This window comes from Urtica dioica, chromosome 2 (genome assembly GCF_054948205.1).
Source record: "Urtica dioica subsp. dioica isolate 48M chromosome 2, U.dioica_male_clone48M_v1_H2, whole genome shotgun sequence".
Classification (NCBI taxonomy): Eukaryota; Viridiplantae; Streptophyta; class Magnoliopsida; order Rosales; family Urticaceae; genus Urtica; species Urtica dioica.
This window is the reverse complement of record NC_142757.1, coordinates 51,887,700-51,905,529: the sequence shown is the minus strand read 5'-3', so window position 1 is coordinate 51,905,529 and position 17,830 is coordinate 51,887,700. Positions and strand designations below refer to the sequence as shown.

General features: G+C 36.0%; 3 protein-coding genes across 3 annotated transcripts; 2 read left to right on the top strand and 1 right to left on the bottom strand.

The window, feature by feature from the left end:
• Window positions 1-1,546: 1,546 nt before the first annotated feature.
• LOC149405481 (uncharacterized) lies at window positions 1,547-5,251 on the top strand. Its single transcript, XM_089607229.1, has 2 exons — window positions 1,547-2,362; window positions 4,698-5,251. The coding sequence occupies exons 1-2, from the start codon at window positions 1,887-1,889 to the stop codon at window positions 4,918-4,920; spliced, it is 699 nt and encodes a 232-aa protein (XP_089463355.1). The 5' UTR covers window positions 1,547-1,886; the 3' UTR covers window positions 4,921-5,251.
• A 1,975-nt stretch (window positions 5,252-7,226) lies between these two features.
• BSK6 (kinase with tetratricopeptide repeat domain-containing protein) lies at window positions 7,227-10,959 on the bottom strand. The gene is given in 16 exon segments (XM_089607230.1): window positions 7,227-7,715; window positions 7,717-7,753; window positions 7,755-7,786; window positions 7,941-8,054; window positions 8,637-8,746; window positions 8,749-8,794; window positions 8,868-9,056; window positions 9,289-9,326; window positions 9,329-9,373; window positions 9,565-9,675; window positions 9,762-9,839; window positions 9,842-9,889; window positions 10,241-10,343; window positions 10,465-10,500; window positions 10,502-10,689; window positions 10,784-10,959. Coding segments are annotated over 16 exon segments (1,374 nt in total). The 5' UTR covers window positions 10,875-10,959; the 3' UTR covers window positions 7,227-7,607.
• A 1,132-nt stretch (window positions 10,960-12,091) lies between these two features.
• LOC149405479 (6-phosphogluconate dehydrogenase, decarboxylating 3, chloroplastic-like) lies at window positions 12,092-13,936 on the top strand. Its single transcript, XM_089607227.1, has 2 exons — window positions 12,092-13,128; window positions 13,383-13,936. Exons 1-2 carry the CDS (start codon window positions 12,130-12,132, stop codon window positions 13,707-13,709), a joined length of 1,326 nt encoding a protein of 441 aa, XP_089463353.1. The 5' UTR covers window positions 12,092-12,129; the 3' UTR covers window positions 13,710-13,936.
• The last annotated feature ends 3,894 nt before the right edge of the window (window positions 13,937-17,830 follow it).

The window sequence follows — 17,830 nt, the reverse complement described above, 5'->3', positions numbered from 1 at the left end:
GATTTAAGTGTTACAAAACATCATAACTAAGAGACAAAATCGGCAAAGTTAATTTATTTTTAGATACTACAACAAATTAGTTCATTAAAAATATAGAATTTTTAATTTAGTCAACATTTCGTTAATTTTATAATCTTACTATTAACAGAAATAAACGCTAGTATGATTTAAATGGCTTAATTAGTAATTCAAACGTTTTTAAATGACTTGCTTAGTAATTTAGTATTATTTATTTTTATTTTCACATAGATATTTTTGCCATTTCATGAAATACCGAATTTTGCATAACAAATGACAATCTATAACCTTCATGATCCAAAACTTGTTGCTCAAGAAACACGACATAGCCACCACAACCACCATCATCAATCCAAAATCAACTGATGTAATATTATGAGAGTCGTCCTAGCTTAACTTAATTCCTAAATTTCACCAAAACTAAAAAAAAACCCGGTAAAAATTCAACTTCTTTAATATCTCGAAACGCTTTTAAGCCGCGCCAAATGTTCGTCTCTTGTGCAACACACCAAATGATGCATTTTGTGCACGAGTTTATTCCTCCATAAATATTAAGGGAGATATTGGGCGTGTTTGGCACAGCTTTTTAAGCCTGTTTTTGCTGTTAGCAAAAACCAAACTGCAATCTTACTGTTTGGTAAAACAGTTTTAGAAAAAATTTCAAAAACGATTTTAAAAATTGTACATAAGTCACAAAAGCTATGAATCTTAGCTTTTAGAAAAAACGTTTTTGTATTTGATATAAAATTACTTTAATATCCCCACGTGATTATCCATAGCACTGTTAAATATTTATTTTATGTATATTTTAGTTTTTTTACTATAATATATTTATTTTACCAAACGCAAAATCAGTTTTCGTTATCAGCAACAACTGTTTTATAAACAGCTTACCAAACACCTGTTAGTTTAAAAAACAAAAAAAAAAAACAAGTTTTTTTCCAAAAATTGAATTTAAAAGCGTTTTTTTTTTTAAAACTATGCCAAACGATGTCATTGTTAGAATTTCTAGCGTTTTTTGGGTTTTGAAATAATATTACCTTTTTCAAAACGTTGTTGCGTAGCTTGTTCTTCAATATCTCGCGTAACATCATTGATTTTACTAATTAAGTTGGTTGAATTTTACTAATACTTCTCAAGTGTAAATCTGAAATGTAGTGTTATTTCGATTATTAGAACGAATTATTTTTCATCATCGCACAAATTTTAGATTACTTATCTTTGGTTGTTGATTTACTTTTCCGCACATACTCTAGTGACAAGGAAGTAAGTGGAACCACCGAAACCGGACCCAATAATTTTCCAAAGATGTGAAGTAGATGTATGTTTTTTCTTGTTTTTTTGTTTTAATATTTTATTTCTGTTTTTCCACTCCTTCTGCGACATTGGTGATGATGACCGTACAAATAGAATCACGCCATCAGAGGAGTAAGAATTTTTAATTACTTTATTAATCATTTCCGTTTCTTATTATTATTATTACCACAATATATTATTATTATCGAGTATTTTATTTCTTGAGTCTTGTGACTCTCTCTCTCCCTCTCTCCTTTTTCTAAGCAGAGTGTGAGTTCTGTCCAAAAACCCATTTATTTCTCTCTCACAAACCAAAACCTCAACTTTTGAACCTTTCCTCTCACAGCCCAACTAATCATCTAAACGAAGCTCGTCAACAAAAAAACAAAAGAAAGAAAGAAAAAGAAAAGAATATACAAAAAAAAAAAAAAAGTTCGTAGAGAGACATAGACCAAGACTTATTTTCACCGAACCCAATAAATACCCATTTCTTTATATAATCCCCTGAATTATTATCATTATTCTTCGACCAAACCAGAATTTTCTCCTTTTTTTTCAAAAAAAAAAAAAAAATGTCACACGACGATGGCGTGGATTTAGAGCAAGGACTCGATCGGCGTCGCCGCCACCATCTCCGACCCTCTCACAGCCGTTCGATCAGCGGGAGTGACGTCAGCGAGGACGAAGGATCGTGCTACTCGCAGTTCTTCTCGACAAACGGCGGGTCGTACGACGAGTACCAGTTCGGCTTCGTTGTCGTTTCCGACGGCGAGTCTCGGCGGGCTTCTTCGGCGGCGTCGCATTGTTCTTCTCCGCCGCCTCCGAACAGAGAAGGTCATCCCGGGGGCAAAGCTGTAATTAGCGAGGTAAAGGAGGGTAATTTGGGGTCTGTGAAAGTGGAGAGGGATTGTAGAATTTGCCACCTGGGTTTGGAGAGCAACAGCCATGAATCTGGACCTCCGATCGAGCTTGGTTGCTCTTGCAAAGACGATCTCGGCTCGGCTCACAAGAATTGCGCCGAGGCTTGGTTCAAAATCAAAGGAAACAAGTGAGTTCATTTAATTTAATTTCTTTTTTTTTTTTTTTTTTTACATTTGCTGCTTTGCAATGTCATGAATTTTAGGTCAATATCATCCCTTTTTTTTGTATGAGTTCATTTACTTTTTTTTCTTCTCTTCATTTATTATTCCATACATTTTATTATGAATTCTTGGACAACGACGCAACGTCAATCCAAATTTTAGTTATTCATTACTACAATTTTGATATCTAGTATAAAAATTGAAATCCCAAGTCCTTTTTTTTTTTTTTTTTTGCTTAATTATAGTTTTATAATGTTGTGGTTTTTAGGACAACATCGTCCCGATTTTTTTTTTTTTTCCATCGAGTTCATTTAATCTTTTTTTTTCTCTTTCATTTATTATTACATGACATAATATAATGAATTATTGGACAACATCGATCCAAATTTTATTTATTTATTGGTCATTAATCATTACTACAATTTTGTTATTTTAGAATGAAAATTGAATCCCAGGTCCTTGTTTTTTCTGGTTTTTTTTTTTTTTTGCTTAATTAGTTTTGTAAATATGAAGTTCATGAAGCCTAATTAGGAAGCCGTGCATGTTTAATGTCATCTTCCAAATTGGGTAGATATTCATTAGCAATAAATCTATGAAATGTTTCGCTTTTGCCGCATCAAGTTCACTTTTTCTTTATTTTTCGGTTTTTTTTTTCTTCCCTTTATTAGTCATTTATGGGGTTATTTTTTTGAACGGTTAAAGTAGTGACACATAGTGAAGTGTCATGTAGAAGACTCATTTATAGAATTGAAACAGAAAAAACTTTAGTCAATTGCGGGAGAAAAAAACAAGGGAAGGTAAAAGAAAATCAAAAGGACAAAAAAAAAACATTAAGAAAATAAAATAAAATAAAAAGCTGAGAGGTCCTTTGATTATGTCTATGGTTATCTTGTCCTATCCTGTCCTCTCACTGTCCCAAAGCTTATTCATTAGGATTTCTTTTTGTTTTTATTTTATGGAAGTCGGTTCTTTTGTCAACTAATTATTAAAAAAAATATATGATTTATAAAAAATGGGTTTTTTTTTATTTAGTCATTAATCAGGAAAATATAATATCAGTGACACAAATACATAAACACACATGAATTTAGTTTTTTTTTTTCTTATCTTCAATACCTTTTAAACTTGGGAAAATATAATTTCATTGACTATAAAACATACCGCGGACGCAAATAAATAAAATAAAGATTTGCTATGTGCAGCATTAGCGTAATTTTAATGGTATTTTGGTCTAATTAATTATACTTTTCAACTGTAAGACATTTTTTTCGGTAGAAACTATATTTTATACCGACAATATTTTACCAAAATTTTCTAGCTGAGCTCATACTCATGACTAGAAAATAAGGGTTTCATGACTTTGTTCTTCTCCCATGTGCATATTTTCTTACTCAATTATCATGCTCACTGAAAAAAAAAACATGGTTTCTGTGAATCTGTGTATAGAAGGTATAAAGTGTTACTGAGTACCATAAAGTACATATCGTAGTCATTCTTGAAATGTTTATGCCAAAGTGACATGTGTCTCTCTCTCTCTCTCTCTTGTCATAATGAGAGCTAATTTTGTTGCGTTGCTTTCCAACATATTATTGCCTAAGCCACTCATGAAAAAAGTCCGTCTGAAACTACCTATATTTTGCTTTTGCTCTTTTTTGCTCCAGCTTCTTTTTTTTTCACTTGTGATAATAATTTTGTTTCTCGTCTTGTGCTATAATACGTTGTTGTCACTTTCTTTTCTTTTATTAATCTGTGATTTTATGGAAGTACATTTATGTTTCTGTCTCTTAATATATTTGATCGTTTTTTAGCAGTGTAAAGAATCCTGGTCATTTGTCCTTTATTGATGTGATAATATAATATACGTTCAACTAATTTTAGCAGTAAAGTACAGAAAAAAAAAAGACTCGTATTATTTATTTGATTAGACGTATAAAATTGAAGCTAAGAGAAAATCAAGACACTTCAAGAAGAGTGCTTCAATTGATATTTCATTATTTTTTATTGTTTCCATATTAGCATTGTTCATTGATGTTTCACAGAATAAATAACAATAAGAGCTTATAGCTAATTAAAAGTAAATGATTTGTAAGATAATCAAGATTTATCTAAAATTAGTGGAATTGTCAAAAAAAATTATTCAGTGTCAATTTTTTTTTTTTTTTTTACATCATTGAAACTTTGGCTATTATGCTAATGAATTATTTTCAAATGGTTATTTTGTATAATTTTTCTATAATAATAAAAATATAATTTTTTTTCACTCGAATCCTTAATTTATTTTGAATTGGCAACTTGGATCAGGACGTGTGAGATATGTCAATCGATCGCACGAAACGTGATGGGAGTGAGTGAGATCGAGATGGCTGAGGTGGCGATCGAGGCGAATAACGCGACCGCCGTGTCGATCGTACCTCCCGAGTCGCGGGGCTTTTGGCACGGCCATCGCTTCCTCAACTTCCTTCTCGCTTGTATGGTTTTCGCCTTCGTCGTGTCTTGGTTATTTCACTTCAACATGTCGTCGTGATAATTATAACCTTGCAAAAAAAAAAAAAAAAAAAAAAATTAAGAGCGCAAAAATGAAAAGAGAAGAAATGGGTGTGTTTTTTTTTATCTAAAATATTTGAAATGGGTTTTAAATTAAACGATGGTTCTAAACGAAAATGGGTTATGAAGCTGAAGAAGATCTTCTCAACGCTCAAGCCTTTATACGTATAGAGAAAATTTGTAACGAGGCCTATTTTTATTTATTTATTTATTATGATCAAACTATTTATGGTTGTATAGCATTTCTTTTGCCCTGTTGAAGGAGCGTACTTTGATGATCTATATTTTAATGTAAACCAAGCCTAAAGTTCTGATGAGAGTTATAAATTAAGAGGCTGGTGTACTTATATGATAACGGGTTGTTCTATCGAGAAAACGGCTCGCTAGTACATTAATAAAAATTCAAATAATAATGCTTAGTTTTATTAAAGGGTAAAATCAAAATTTAATTGTCACTGTTATTAACGTTGAAATTTAAGTCTATGGGATCAACTGTGTTTATTGCTTTATTGTAAGTTTGTAACCATCTTAGAAGAGAGAAAAAAAAACATTTTGAAAGATATATAAACATTTTAAAGTAAACATCATATAGAAAAAAGAGTAATAATAATACTTACGTTTACGGTCGGGAAGTTACGATTTAAAATTATAATAATAATAATAATAATAAAAAAGAGTAAAACTAGGTAATTGCTATAAAAAAAGAGAAATTGCCTCATTTGCCACCAATTTCATAACATTTTCCCAATTTCCACCAAAACACTAATTTGTCCCAAAATGCCACCATCCACGTCAACAATGTTGACATCTATTTTTTCCTTTCACTATGAGATGTCAACATTGTTGACATAGATGTCAACAATGTTGACATCTCGGTGGCATTTTGGGACAAATTAGTGTTTTGGTGGAAAGTGGGAAAATATTATGAAATTGGTGGCAAATGGGGCAATTTCTCATAAAAAAAACTATCCACACACGATTAGTCATGTATTTTATTTTTTTTTTATTTTCGTTTCTAGGTATTATAAAAGCTATATACACAACACACGATTATTCTCATATACACATACACGGCCTCTTCTCCGAATCCACCAAACCCTAGATACGCCATGGAAGCCGCCGCGATGTCCCAAATTGGCCTCGCCGTAATGGGCCAAAACCTCGCCCTAAACATAGCCGAGAATGGATTCCCTATCTCAGTCTACAACTTCGAAGGTCGTCGAGACGGTGGAGCGCGCCAAGGCCGGGGGAAACCTCCCACTCTCCGGCCACTACAATCCCCGAGACTTGGTCCTCTCTCCGCCGCCCTCGCTCCATCGTCGTCCTCGTCAAGGCCGGCGCCGCCGTGGACCAGACCATCGCCGCCCTGGCGGAGCACATGGGCGGATCCGTGTGCTTCGCCAGGGCGTCGATTGTCTCGTCCACGGCGGCGCCGGCCTTCACGAGCATGACGACCGAGCGAGGCCGACGGAGAGAGAGGACGAAGTCTCGGGGACTGTGGTGGCCGGAGAGAGGGAGGTTACCTTGGCGCGCTCCACCATCTTGTCGACCTTCCAAGCCGAGCGATTGTACACCGACACCGCGAAGCCTTTTTCCGCAATGTTCAGAGCTAGGCTTTCGCCCATCGCTCCCAGACCGGCGACTCCGATTTGAGACATTTGTTTGGTTTAGGGTTTCAAAGTTCAGACGAGAGAGAAATGGGTCTGTCTAAATTAGGGATGGCAACGGGGGTACGGGTAAAGCCGGGTATCTATTCGTTATAATTTTTTCCCCGTTATCCGGATTCGTTTATCCGGATTTTGAGACGGGCTGGGTAACTGGGATATCCATCGGATAAGCGGGTTAAAAATATTGAACCCGTTACCTATTTATCCGATTTAAAAAAATAGTAACGGGTCATGTAAATCCGCTTATACCCGTTTATAAAATAAAAACCTTACACACACACACAAATACACCGTTCTCATTTAATCTCATAAATCCATATATACCTGTGCGTCGGAGGCCCGGCCCAAGCAGGCCAGACCTCAAAATTTTGGAAAAAAATTAAGGCCCCGTTTGAGGCCCAAAATATTTGTTTATGATTTATAAATTCTTAATTTGGAGAGCAAAATTCTCACATAATATTCCTCATTCTTTTTTAAACAGAAATGCTTAGTGTTCTAAATTGGGTCTTTGTTAATTTATTTCTTTTCGTATTTTGGGCCTTTTATTTGATGGCTTTATTTGTAAACAGAAATGCATCCCTTAAAAAAGCTTGTGAACAAATATGCGTAAATATGAAATTGTGTTTTTAGTTATTTATTTTTGGATATTATGTTTATTAAATTTGGGAGAGAAAAAAAACTAGTACATTTATTTGGTACACAAACAAGTTCTCTAGATTAATGGTTTCAGCTTTATTTGGAGAGTATGTTTTCTACATATTAGGTTTATTATAGATCAAAAAATAGAGTTGGAAGAAAACGACACCAATAATTGACATTTTTTTGGTTAGTGTTTTTAGTTCTTTGTTATTATATTTTTTTTATTATAAAGGGAATTGTAATATTTTGATTTTTTTTTTTTTAAATCAATGATGGTTGAAGATTTTTTTAAATATTTTTTTGTTTTTTTTATTAAATAATAGACCTAATTTTTAATTTTCGCCTAAGGCCTCGCTATATATCAGGCCGGCCCTGCGCTGTCCATGCCGAGTCTGAAGAGACAAACAGCCTGAAGGTGCAAAGCCATCAGCCAATCAGGAGACGCCACCTGTGCCTGCATCGCATCCCCCGAGCGCCTCTTGAAGCATGTCGCTCATCAGGTAACACCGTCGGACACACCATCGTCCCACTTTCTACAAACTGTTCGTTTGGAATATAAAAATATCAAACTCGAGTAGGACCTCGATGAGAACATGGATGATTAAGAAACTAATGACTTATTTCTTCCAAGAGTATAATCAAATTATTATACTAATTTACACATAATACCTTCCTAAAGAGTAAGCGGACTTACTTGTTTATAGGAATTGATCGTGGCCGCAAATTTCTTGCCTCTGAAAGCCGTGTCACCGTGCTTCTTCGAACTCAAAGCATCTTGCATTTGGTTCGCCCACATTTGAAAAGAAAGCTGCGTGTACCAAGAGGTTTATATTTTTCAATATTAAGACACAGAAACAAGGCAACGAGTTCGTAATCTTATATAGAAAATGCATAGATTTTTCGGGGGAAATTGTTTACTCTTGTTAAAGCAGATTGAGTGCAATTTGTTAAGCACTAGAGATACTATATGCTCATTTCACTTTAATGCCAAAAACTTGAAGTACGTAACTCCTCATTTTTACTTTTATCTTTACAAGAAATATGGAGGTCCAATTTTCAACTAATAATCATGCTTTAATCAATTAAATAAATGTCTATTCTTTCTCATTATTAATCCTAAAATATAAAAAACATAACTCGATCTAGACCTCAACTTTTGATAAACTTTATACCAATGCGAAATATTCGACGAGATGATTAACTGTGGTATAATAAGTAAATAAATAAATAAAAATCAACTGCTTATTTTTTTGGAAATTTCTTTAATTTTTGAAACTAGTATATTTTCTCTAAGAAAGACTCTAATGCTAATGGGTTACTCACTCATCCCTTATATTTACTCTATAAAAATAAAAATATAACCATTGGAGAGCAGAGGGGAATATAAAACCTCATTGGCGATCCCATTCTCGACCTTGTACCCGATCTTCTCCAATATTTCATGTATAGCAGTTAAATCCTTTCTCACACAAGCTTCACCAAAAGGTGTCAGTGGTGACAATAGACATCACTATCTTGGGAGATACCCATCAATACACGTGACGGAACCTGAACAAACGATGACCATATAACATGAGCAATTTAAACATAAAACTGTCCACACAAAAAGAAAAACAAAAACCTCATTTTCTTTCTGTAGTGAGATGAGAGAAGTGAGAAGGGACTTTGCGTTTGGCCTCTCGCGGGCTTCGTACTGTAAACATCGGGAAGCTAAGCGGACGAGTTCGGTTCCATCGTCGTTCGAGAAATTTCCCTCCAAGGCAGAATCAATCAGCATCAGGAAATTCTTCGCGCGTATCAGATTGAGGGCCTGAAGAGAGCTAGATGAGTTCAATAGTGACTCCGATAATCTCTTGCAGTTGAGTGAGGTCTACATTTTTCATCTGAAGCTCAGGAACTCATTTAGCCGAAAGCAAAGACGCCTAATAATAATTATTATAATATGTGTATAATTTGTATAACCTTTTTCTATCGATAGAGAGACGCAGGAAAATCGATCCGAGGACATGTTATCACTCACGGTAATAAACAGTAAATCTCACATGATTTGGGGGTATATGCTTTCCACTCAGAAGATCTATAACAATGTTCCAAAGCTGTAAATGACGCTCTCTAGTGTCACTCTACCTGCCATAAAAAGGAAATGAATAAAAAAAAAATTAGTCATATTGGATTAATTCATGCTAATCTCCAAGAAAATCTTGCCAGCAGAAGCGAAACGGACTCGAAAGTAATCCAAAAAACAGAACTTTAGTTCAAGAGGACCAAGGTCCCAAAAATTCATAACTAAGAAATAATAATAATGTTACTTCATATACCGGTTCTTAGGTACTCTGGAGGAGTAAAAGCCAAGTTTATGCTGTAGCTCTTGCCATCTTGGCTATTCTTCATGAGCCCAAAGCACGACAGCCTCGGATTTCGATCCTGATTAAACCGTAATAATATAACCCAATTAAACAAATTCTAAAGACGGATTGAGAGATTATGGATTTATATATACATATATATAACTGGTCAAACAAAACCCTGTAAGCATTTAGATCATGATACAATACATGTCCTTTACTGCTGCATTATTCCAGAGCTTGTGCCAATACAAAGCCACTCTCAATCTAATTGTTCATTTCATGGGATGAGTCTTCCCTATAAAAATTTCAAGAAGCAATCAACTATGATTAATAAATATATCAATGCATAGTTCATATATTTCCCTCTCTTTTTCTTTCTTTCTTTATTTCCATCAATAAAGTAAACGGATCATTCCAAGTACAACACTGTAGCTCCTAAATAAATGTTTTATCTTTGTTATACATCGTTAAATTTATAATCAAGACTGTCACTCTTTCGTTGGTACATTACTAAGATTCGTATATTGAAAGAGACAATACAAAAAGAGTGTGTAAGTATAGGACCACAAGAATCGTTTGAGAATTGACTCGTTGACGTTCAATAAAATATGTAAAAAAATAAAAAAAATAAAAAAAGCAGTCTTACAGTGAAAGAGATGTTTTGCGAGAATTTCATGAGGCATGAACTCAGCGACGATCAGATTCACCAGTCGCTCGCTTAAAAGACTCCCCACCGATCTCGCTACTTCCTAATCAGTTTTCGCCCGAATTTCAATCCATATAAATTCACAAATTAAATAAAATTAAAAAATCGATAGAGAGAGAGTGATCGAAATCGAACCGAATCGAATCCAGTCGAACCGAACGAACCATGAATTGGCGGGAATCAGGCCAACCGACTTTGTTTGAACCTCTTGACGGCGATCCAACGGCCGTTCTCGAGCTTTCCTCTGTAAACGAAGTTCATAGATCTCTATCCGTGCTCCGACACGATATTCTCCGGCGAAAACCGTCCCGTCGCCGTCTTCAGGCTCTCCAAGCTGAACTCGCCGTAGCTCGGCCACTGATTCGTCTCCTCTTTCGCTCCATTCTCTGCTGCAACAAAAAAAAATTGTTACAGAAAAAAGGAAGAAGAAATAGGAGAAGCGCGATGAAAAAAATGGAGGTTCGAGTCCGACTGTGGTAGCACCGCCGTGATCGGAGTGTTCGAGAACTGAGGCTTTAACGTGAGTTTGAGAGCGGAACCAGCAGAGAGAGAGCTTGGAGCTCTGAGTTCCCATGGACGAAGGAGAGAGATCGGACGGCGGAGATTGAACGATGAGGTTAGTACGATGATGATGAAGATTCGTTCTCTATTTTGAGAGATCCGACGAGTCTTTTTTTCTTTTTTTTTTGCCGTTGAAAGGTAATTGCTTTTTGTAGTGGACTTATAGATAGAGATATTTATATTAATGTGTCTTTTTTTTTCTTCTATATATATTGTGTAAAAAGTCACGTTTTCTATGTGTAGTGTGTGTGTGTCACTTTCACTGCATCACTTTCACTATATATTCTTATTTTTATTAGTTGTCGAAATTGTACAATATAGCAATTTGAAACTTAATTTACCTATTAAAAAAAATAACGGTCAAGAATAAAAAAAATTCACGATTATCATAAGCAATTTATCACTTTCAAAAAAATTAATCCTAGTTTCAAAAAAAAAAAAATTGAAACGAGATTAATGCACATTTTGTCTATTTCACTAAATTAAAGACAAATTTTAGTTATTTTGGAAATTCATTTGACTATTTAGCTACATCACACTATATATTTTATTATATTTCAAATCAAAAGAAGAAAATGAAGAAGAATAAAATGTCAAAAAATTTAATCCTGTTTTAAAAAAATTTAATCCACTGTGCGATAAATCAGAAGAAGAAGATGCAGAAAAACTCGACGACGATCTCCGACGGCGATCGAACACGTACAGCCTGCTTCGCAACTGATACGAAGAAATCTTCTTCACTCTGGTTGCGGCGGCGGCGGATCAGAGCTCCGATGTGTTTGGGACGGCAACGACGGAGAGCATCGAAGAGCTCATCGACAAAGATTAGGGCTGCATCGGTGACAGAGATCCACGGAGATTAGGATTGCGTCGTCGTCGGCGATAGAGATCCACGGAGATTAGGGCTAATTTCTACGGCGTCGGCAATGACGGTCGACGAAGATGAGGACGGCGATGGCGAGCGACGAAGACGAGGACGACGTGAGTCGAATTAGGTTTTTTATGGTTTTTTTTTTCTTCTGATCGAATGGTTTGGAGTTAGGTCTGTTTAGGTCTTAAAGGTATTGTGGAGTTTTTTCACGTTTGGGTTATTTTGCCCCAAATGGTGAAAGGTTGGCTATTTTACAAAGTCCAATGTTTTCAAATGAGCTATTTAGCCACAGAGCCCTTTTATTAATCAATAAATTTTAAATTGAGTATAATTTTTACATTATAAAAGTATATATTCACACGTTTATAACTCTCTCACACCAAACCCTATACACGCCATGGAAGCCCCGGCGATGTCCCAAATTGGCCTCGCCGGGCTCGCCGTAATGGGCCAAAACCTTGCCCTAAACATAGCCGAGAATGGATTCCCTATCTCAGTCTACAATCGCTCTGCTTCGAAGGTCACCGAGACGGTGGAGCGCGCCAAGGCCGAGGGAAACCTCCCTCTCTCCGGCCACTACACTCCCCGAGACTTGGTCCTCTCTCTCCGCCGCCCTCGCTCCGTCGTCGTCCTCGTCAAAGCCGGCGCCGCCGTGGACCAGACCATCGCCGCCCTGGCCGAGCACATGGACCCCGGCGACGCCATCATCGACGGAGGCAACGAGTGGTACAGGACCACCGAGCGCCGAATCGCAGAGGCTCAGAGCCGAGGCTTGCTCTACCTAGGCATGGGGGTCTCCGGCGGAGTCGAAGGAGTGAGAAACGGTCCTTCTCTCATGCCCGGCGGATCTCGCCGTGCCTACGACGGCGTCGAGCAGATCCTCCGGAAAGTGGCGGCGCAGACGGAGGACGGCCCGTGCGTGACCTACGTCGGCGAAGGCGGCGCCGGAAACTTCGTCAAGATGGTCCACAACGGAATGGAGTACAGCGATATGCAGCTGATCTCCGAAGCCTGCGACGTCTTGAAAATCGCCGGAGGTCTGTCGAACTCCGAGATCGCGGAGGTCTTCTCCGATTGGAACCGCGGCGAGCTGGCGAGCTTCCTGGTGGAGATCACGGCGGAGATCTTCGAGGAGAACGGCGAGCTTGAGGAATGGGACGTCGTGGATAAGATGTTGGAGAAGACCGGGACGAAACTCGACGGAGATTGGATGACTCACGAGGCAATCGAGTTTTCCGTTCCGACTCCGACGATCGCTACTGCTCTAGAAAATCGGTTGCTCTTGAAATCCGGCCGCTCCGCTGCAACTCCGACGGTACATTCGGTTGACAAGAAGAGGCTGGTCGATGAGGTCAGAGACGCATTGTACGCTTCCAAGATCTGTTCCTACGCTCAGGTACAATATAGCAATTTGAAACTTAATTTTCCTTGTCAATAATAAATTTTTTTACGATTATCATAAGTAATGTATCACTTTCAAATTGAGATTATTTTGGAATTTCATTTGGCTGCTACATCACACTATATATTTTATTATAGTTCAAATCGGTTGATTGATCATTCTTTGATAATAAGACTAAACTACTCTTCTTACATGGTAATCATAATAACTATAATATTAAACTTAACCTATATTAAAAAATTATGCAGGGGATGAATCTGCTTAGGGCAAAAAGTGCGGAGGAAGGGTGGGGATTGGACTTGGGCGAGATGGCCCGGATATGGAAAGGCGGGTCTATTATTCGGGGCGTGTTTCTGGACCGAATCAAACAGGCCTACCATAGAAATTCGGGTCTGTCCAATCTCATCGTAGACCCGAATTTTGAAATGGTTGAGCGTGAGACAGCGTGGCGGAATGTTGTTGTGCTGGCAATATCAGCCGGGGCCTCAACTCCAGCGATGAGTACTAGTCTCTGTTATTTTGATACCTATATCTCTGTCAGAATGCCTCGTTTTCTCGCTTCAGCCCGAGCCTGATCTCTTTTGTTTCGCGCCGAGTAGACTAAGATAACAAACAACTGAGTTAGCTCTTTATTTTGGCTTGTTTATGGTATCTTTGCTAGAGGTATATGTGTTTATATTATATCAACGGTCATGTTATTTTATCTCTATTTAACTTTGGCCTTTTATTTTGTCTTGTTTATGGTATCTTCAATATTTTGTGAAACAATTAAATGAATTTGTAGAGCTTTTTTTATTTTCAACTTCGCATATTGGCGTTGAAGCTCCAAAGCTATGTCTCCCCTCAAACTTCAAATATTAGGACCCACAAAAGCTTTCAGATACTCACAGCATATAGTTGACAAACAAGCCCAAGGAAAAATAAAATACTAACTATGCAACAAATTAAATAAGAGAATTGCTTAGAAGCATGGTGTCACAAGAATAAATACATCATGTAGTTGACAAACAAGCCCAAGGAAAAATAAATTCTATGCAACAAAATTATACAGTTAAAAAAGAGAATTGATTAGAAGCATGGTTCCACAAGAATGAATATAAAAAAGGGAAAATATCAATACTATCCCTCGTGTTTAATCGAAATGCGAGATTTATCCCCTCTATTTCTAGAAATATCAGACATATCTCTTTAGTTTAATATAAATGACATATACCTCCCCTAAAAAAATGTTATATTACAAATATCACCCTTTTCGTTTATTTTTTACAAAAAAATAATTTGAACTCTCCAAAATACCCTTAACATAATAAATATTTATTTACTATTTTATTAAAAAAAATCAAAATCTCTCTTTATAAAAAAAATCCTTAACTTTTTATAAAGAAATTTTTTAATTTAAACTTTTTGTATGTAGAATAGAAAATAAAAAATTATTTCATTAAGGGTATTTTGAGGAGTTCAAATTATTTTTTTGTAAAAAATAAACGAAAAGGGTGATATTTGTAATATAACATTTTTTTAGGGGATGTATATGTCATTTATATTAAACTGGAGGGATATGTCTGATATTTCTAGAAATAGAGGGGATAAATCTCTCATTTCGATTAAACAGGAGGGATACTATTGATATTTTCCATATAAAAAAAGCCTTGCATACACACAAATACACCGTTTTCATTTAATCTCATAAATCCATATTTACTCTTTGTTGTTTCTGGATTCTAAGGCTGTCCCATCTTTTAGCGTTTCCTGTGCGTCGCTGTCCATAAGAGACAAAGAGCCCGAAGGTACAAAGCCGTCGGCCAATCAGGAGACGCCACCTCTGCCTGCATCGCCTCTTGAAGCATGTCGCTCATCAGGTAACACCGTCGGAGACACCATCATCCCATTTTCTACAAACTGATCGTTCGGAATATAAATATATCAAACTCGAGTATGACCTCGATGAGAACATGGATGATTAAGAAACTAATGAATTATTTCTTCCAAGAGTATAATCAAATTATTATACTAATTTACACATAATACATTTCTAAAATGAGAGTAAGCGGACTTACTTGTGTAAAGGAATTGATCGCGGCCGCAAACTTCTTGCCTCTGAAAGCTGTGTCACCGTGCATCTTCGAGTTCAAAGATTTATATTTTTCAATATAAGACACAGAAACAAGGCAACGAATGCGTAATCTTATGTTATAAATGTACAGATTTTTCGGGCGAAATTATGTACTCTTGTTAAAGCATTTAAATAGTAAATCTCAAAAACATGATTGAGATCCATTTGTTAAGCTCTAAGATACTATATGCTCATTTCACTTGAAAGTCAAAAACTTAAAGTGCGTTACTCCACATTTTTACTTATATCTTTACAACAAATTTCATCTCCCTAGACACTCAACTCAACCCAATGAAACCATAAATAGCCTTCGAAACCCAACGACTGACCTTTGGAACGCCAAGACCAACTATTTGCCTCATTCAAACAAAAATTCAAACTTCGTTGAAGAAGCGAATAAAGATGGACACGTGTCACGAGTTGACAAGGAAACAACCATTGAGCGTGTCCTCCGATCAGAGTCATGGAGCTCACCCAGATTGTCTTTATTACTATGAATAACTCTTAAAAAATCCTAGAAAGGAATCATATTTTTTTTCCATAACTCACATATATTATACTCTCATTTCTCACTTATTATTGCATTTCGAAGCTCAGTTTAATATTTGATGTACTATTATTCAAATCTTGGCGATGAAAATTCAACGCCAATATACAAACAAGAGATGATTCTTACATGAATAATATTGTTAGCATGAACAATTCCAACCAGATCATGATTGTCTTAGGCTTTGTTTGTCAATCCAAGGCAACAAAATTAGAACAGGAGTTGCAAGTATATATAGACTATGAAAAAAGGGGTCAATGACCATGAGAGACCACCTATAAAAAAAAAAAAAAAAAACTCAAATCTTGTGTTGATTTTTGCATAAGCTCAATAACAAACATAAGGTTATTTTCACATCCTAGCACGGCTCGGCAGTGATGACCATGTAGTGATTCTAATCACCACCGGCTTCGAGCCTTTCACGAGCTGTTATGTACCTCCTTACTTCTCAACTTTGAAGCTTGCCTTGGTAGATCGACACAATCCTCCCAAGAAATCCATCTCCATAGTGTAAACTTTGCTTCTCATTACAACACACACACACACACACGTACCACACAACCAAACACAAACTACGACAACTACCAAATAATATAGCACACTTGGTTTCACAAGTCAGAGAGGAGTTCGTGAAGGCAAGGGTGAAGGCAGGGCCGGCTTAATGGATTTTGAGGCCTAAAGCGAAATTCAAAATTTTGTCATTAAATTAACTTTTTTTTTTTTTTGAACAGACAGCAAGATCTCTTTTTTAGATGGAATCAAATTTTTTCTCATCATTTTACTTATTCTAATCGTATCATTATCTCAATTTAATTTTTTTTAAAATGGACATAATTAATCTTTGCTTATATTGAAACTAAATTAAAACAATGGCAATGCACATTGATTAAAAAACACACACACACAAACTAATTTAAATAAAATATGTAAAGGGATAAAATAATAAAGTGAAAAAAACAAAAAAACAAGAAAAGCAGAACCAAGAGAAGTAATGTTTCATTTTGTAAAAAAATAAATGGTAGGATTGAAGATCAATAAAAAAATGGTTAAAAATTTAAATAAAAAGATGGGCTTTTGTTTTTTTGAGCAATAGCTTTTTGATTGTCTTTTACAGTCGGTTACATTGCTTTTGGTATCTTCGGCCGATAGGCCTGCAAAAGTTCTAACATTTTCTATTTTAATTTATTTATTTTTATCAAATTAGTATGGATTTCAATTTTTTTGGGCCTCCCTTTTATGAGTAGACCTAAAGCACAAGCTTTACAACCCTTGCGGTTGGGCCGGACCTGGGTGAAGGCCGTTTTAACTACAGTCGTCCTTACAATCGATATGGGGTTGATTTGTAGCCCTACATTTTAAAACCATTTTATTTACTCGCTATTTATTTCTGTTTTGCGATTAATCAAACAGTCAATACTGTGAGTTACACATCCTATACTTGTAAAGCTTTACAAATTGGAACGGTACGTACACTTGCGTCGTGTAAATTTTGCAACAATGCCTCATTCATTGGCTTGTTGCAAGCTGGCTTCTTGTGAGATGTGTTCATTGGCTCTCACTTGTTGACTCTTTGTGATATGTGTCACTCCACCTCTTGAACTTACTTTGTGATAGCTTCTTCTTATTCCTCCATGAGCCATGCTTGTCATTGTCATTTGTGGATATTCAACCATCTTTACTTGTTAGAGCTTTCAATGTCAAAGTGCGCAAGTCTATATTAAAAAAAAATGAAAGCCTAAACATATCGAAAAAAATGTTAAAAAGAAATTTAAATTCAAATATATTAGATATTCTAAATAATTTTTTTTTTAAAGACCCATAAAATAAACTTGCTTGGGATCTCAAAAAATTTAGACCCGGACCTATATGGAATGAAACTTTAACCAACTTCTATCAGCTATCCACTTAGAAAGTATATATATTTTACTTAGTTGTTGATTTGTTTGACTTAATTAATTAATTTGTCTTCAACTTAATCCACTAATCCGTCTATATCACTATGACGGTATACTAAAGCCAAGCGATTAAAATATCTA

Coding starts and splice junctions, on each gene's coding strand:
- LOC149405481 (XM_089607229.1), top strand. CDS start 1,887: ATGTCACACGACGATGGCGTGGATTTAGAGCAAGGACTCGATCGGCGT. Junction 2,363..4,697: donor TTCAAAATCAAAGGAAACAA/GTGAGTTCATTT, acceptor AACTTGGATCAG/GACGTGTGAGATATGTCAAT.
- LOC149405479 (XM_089607227.1), top strand. CDS start 12,130: ATGGAAGCCCCGGCGATGTCCCAAATTGGCCTCGCCGGGCTCGCCGTA. Junction 13,129..13,382: donor AGATCTGTTCCTACGCTCAG/GTACAATATAGC, acceptor AAAATTATGCAG/GGGATGAATCTGCTTAGGGC.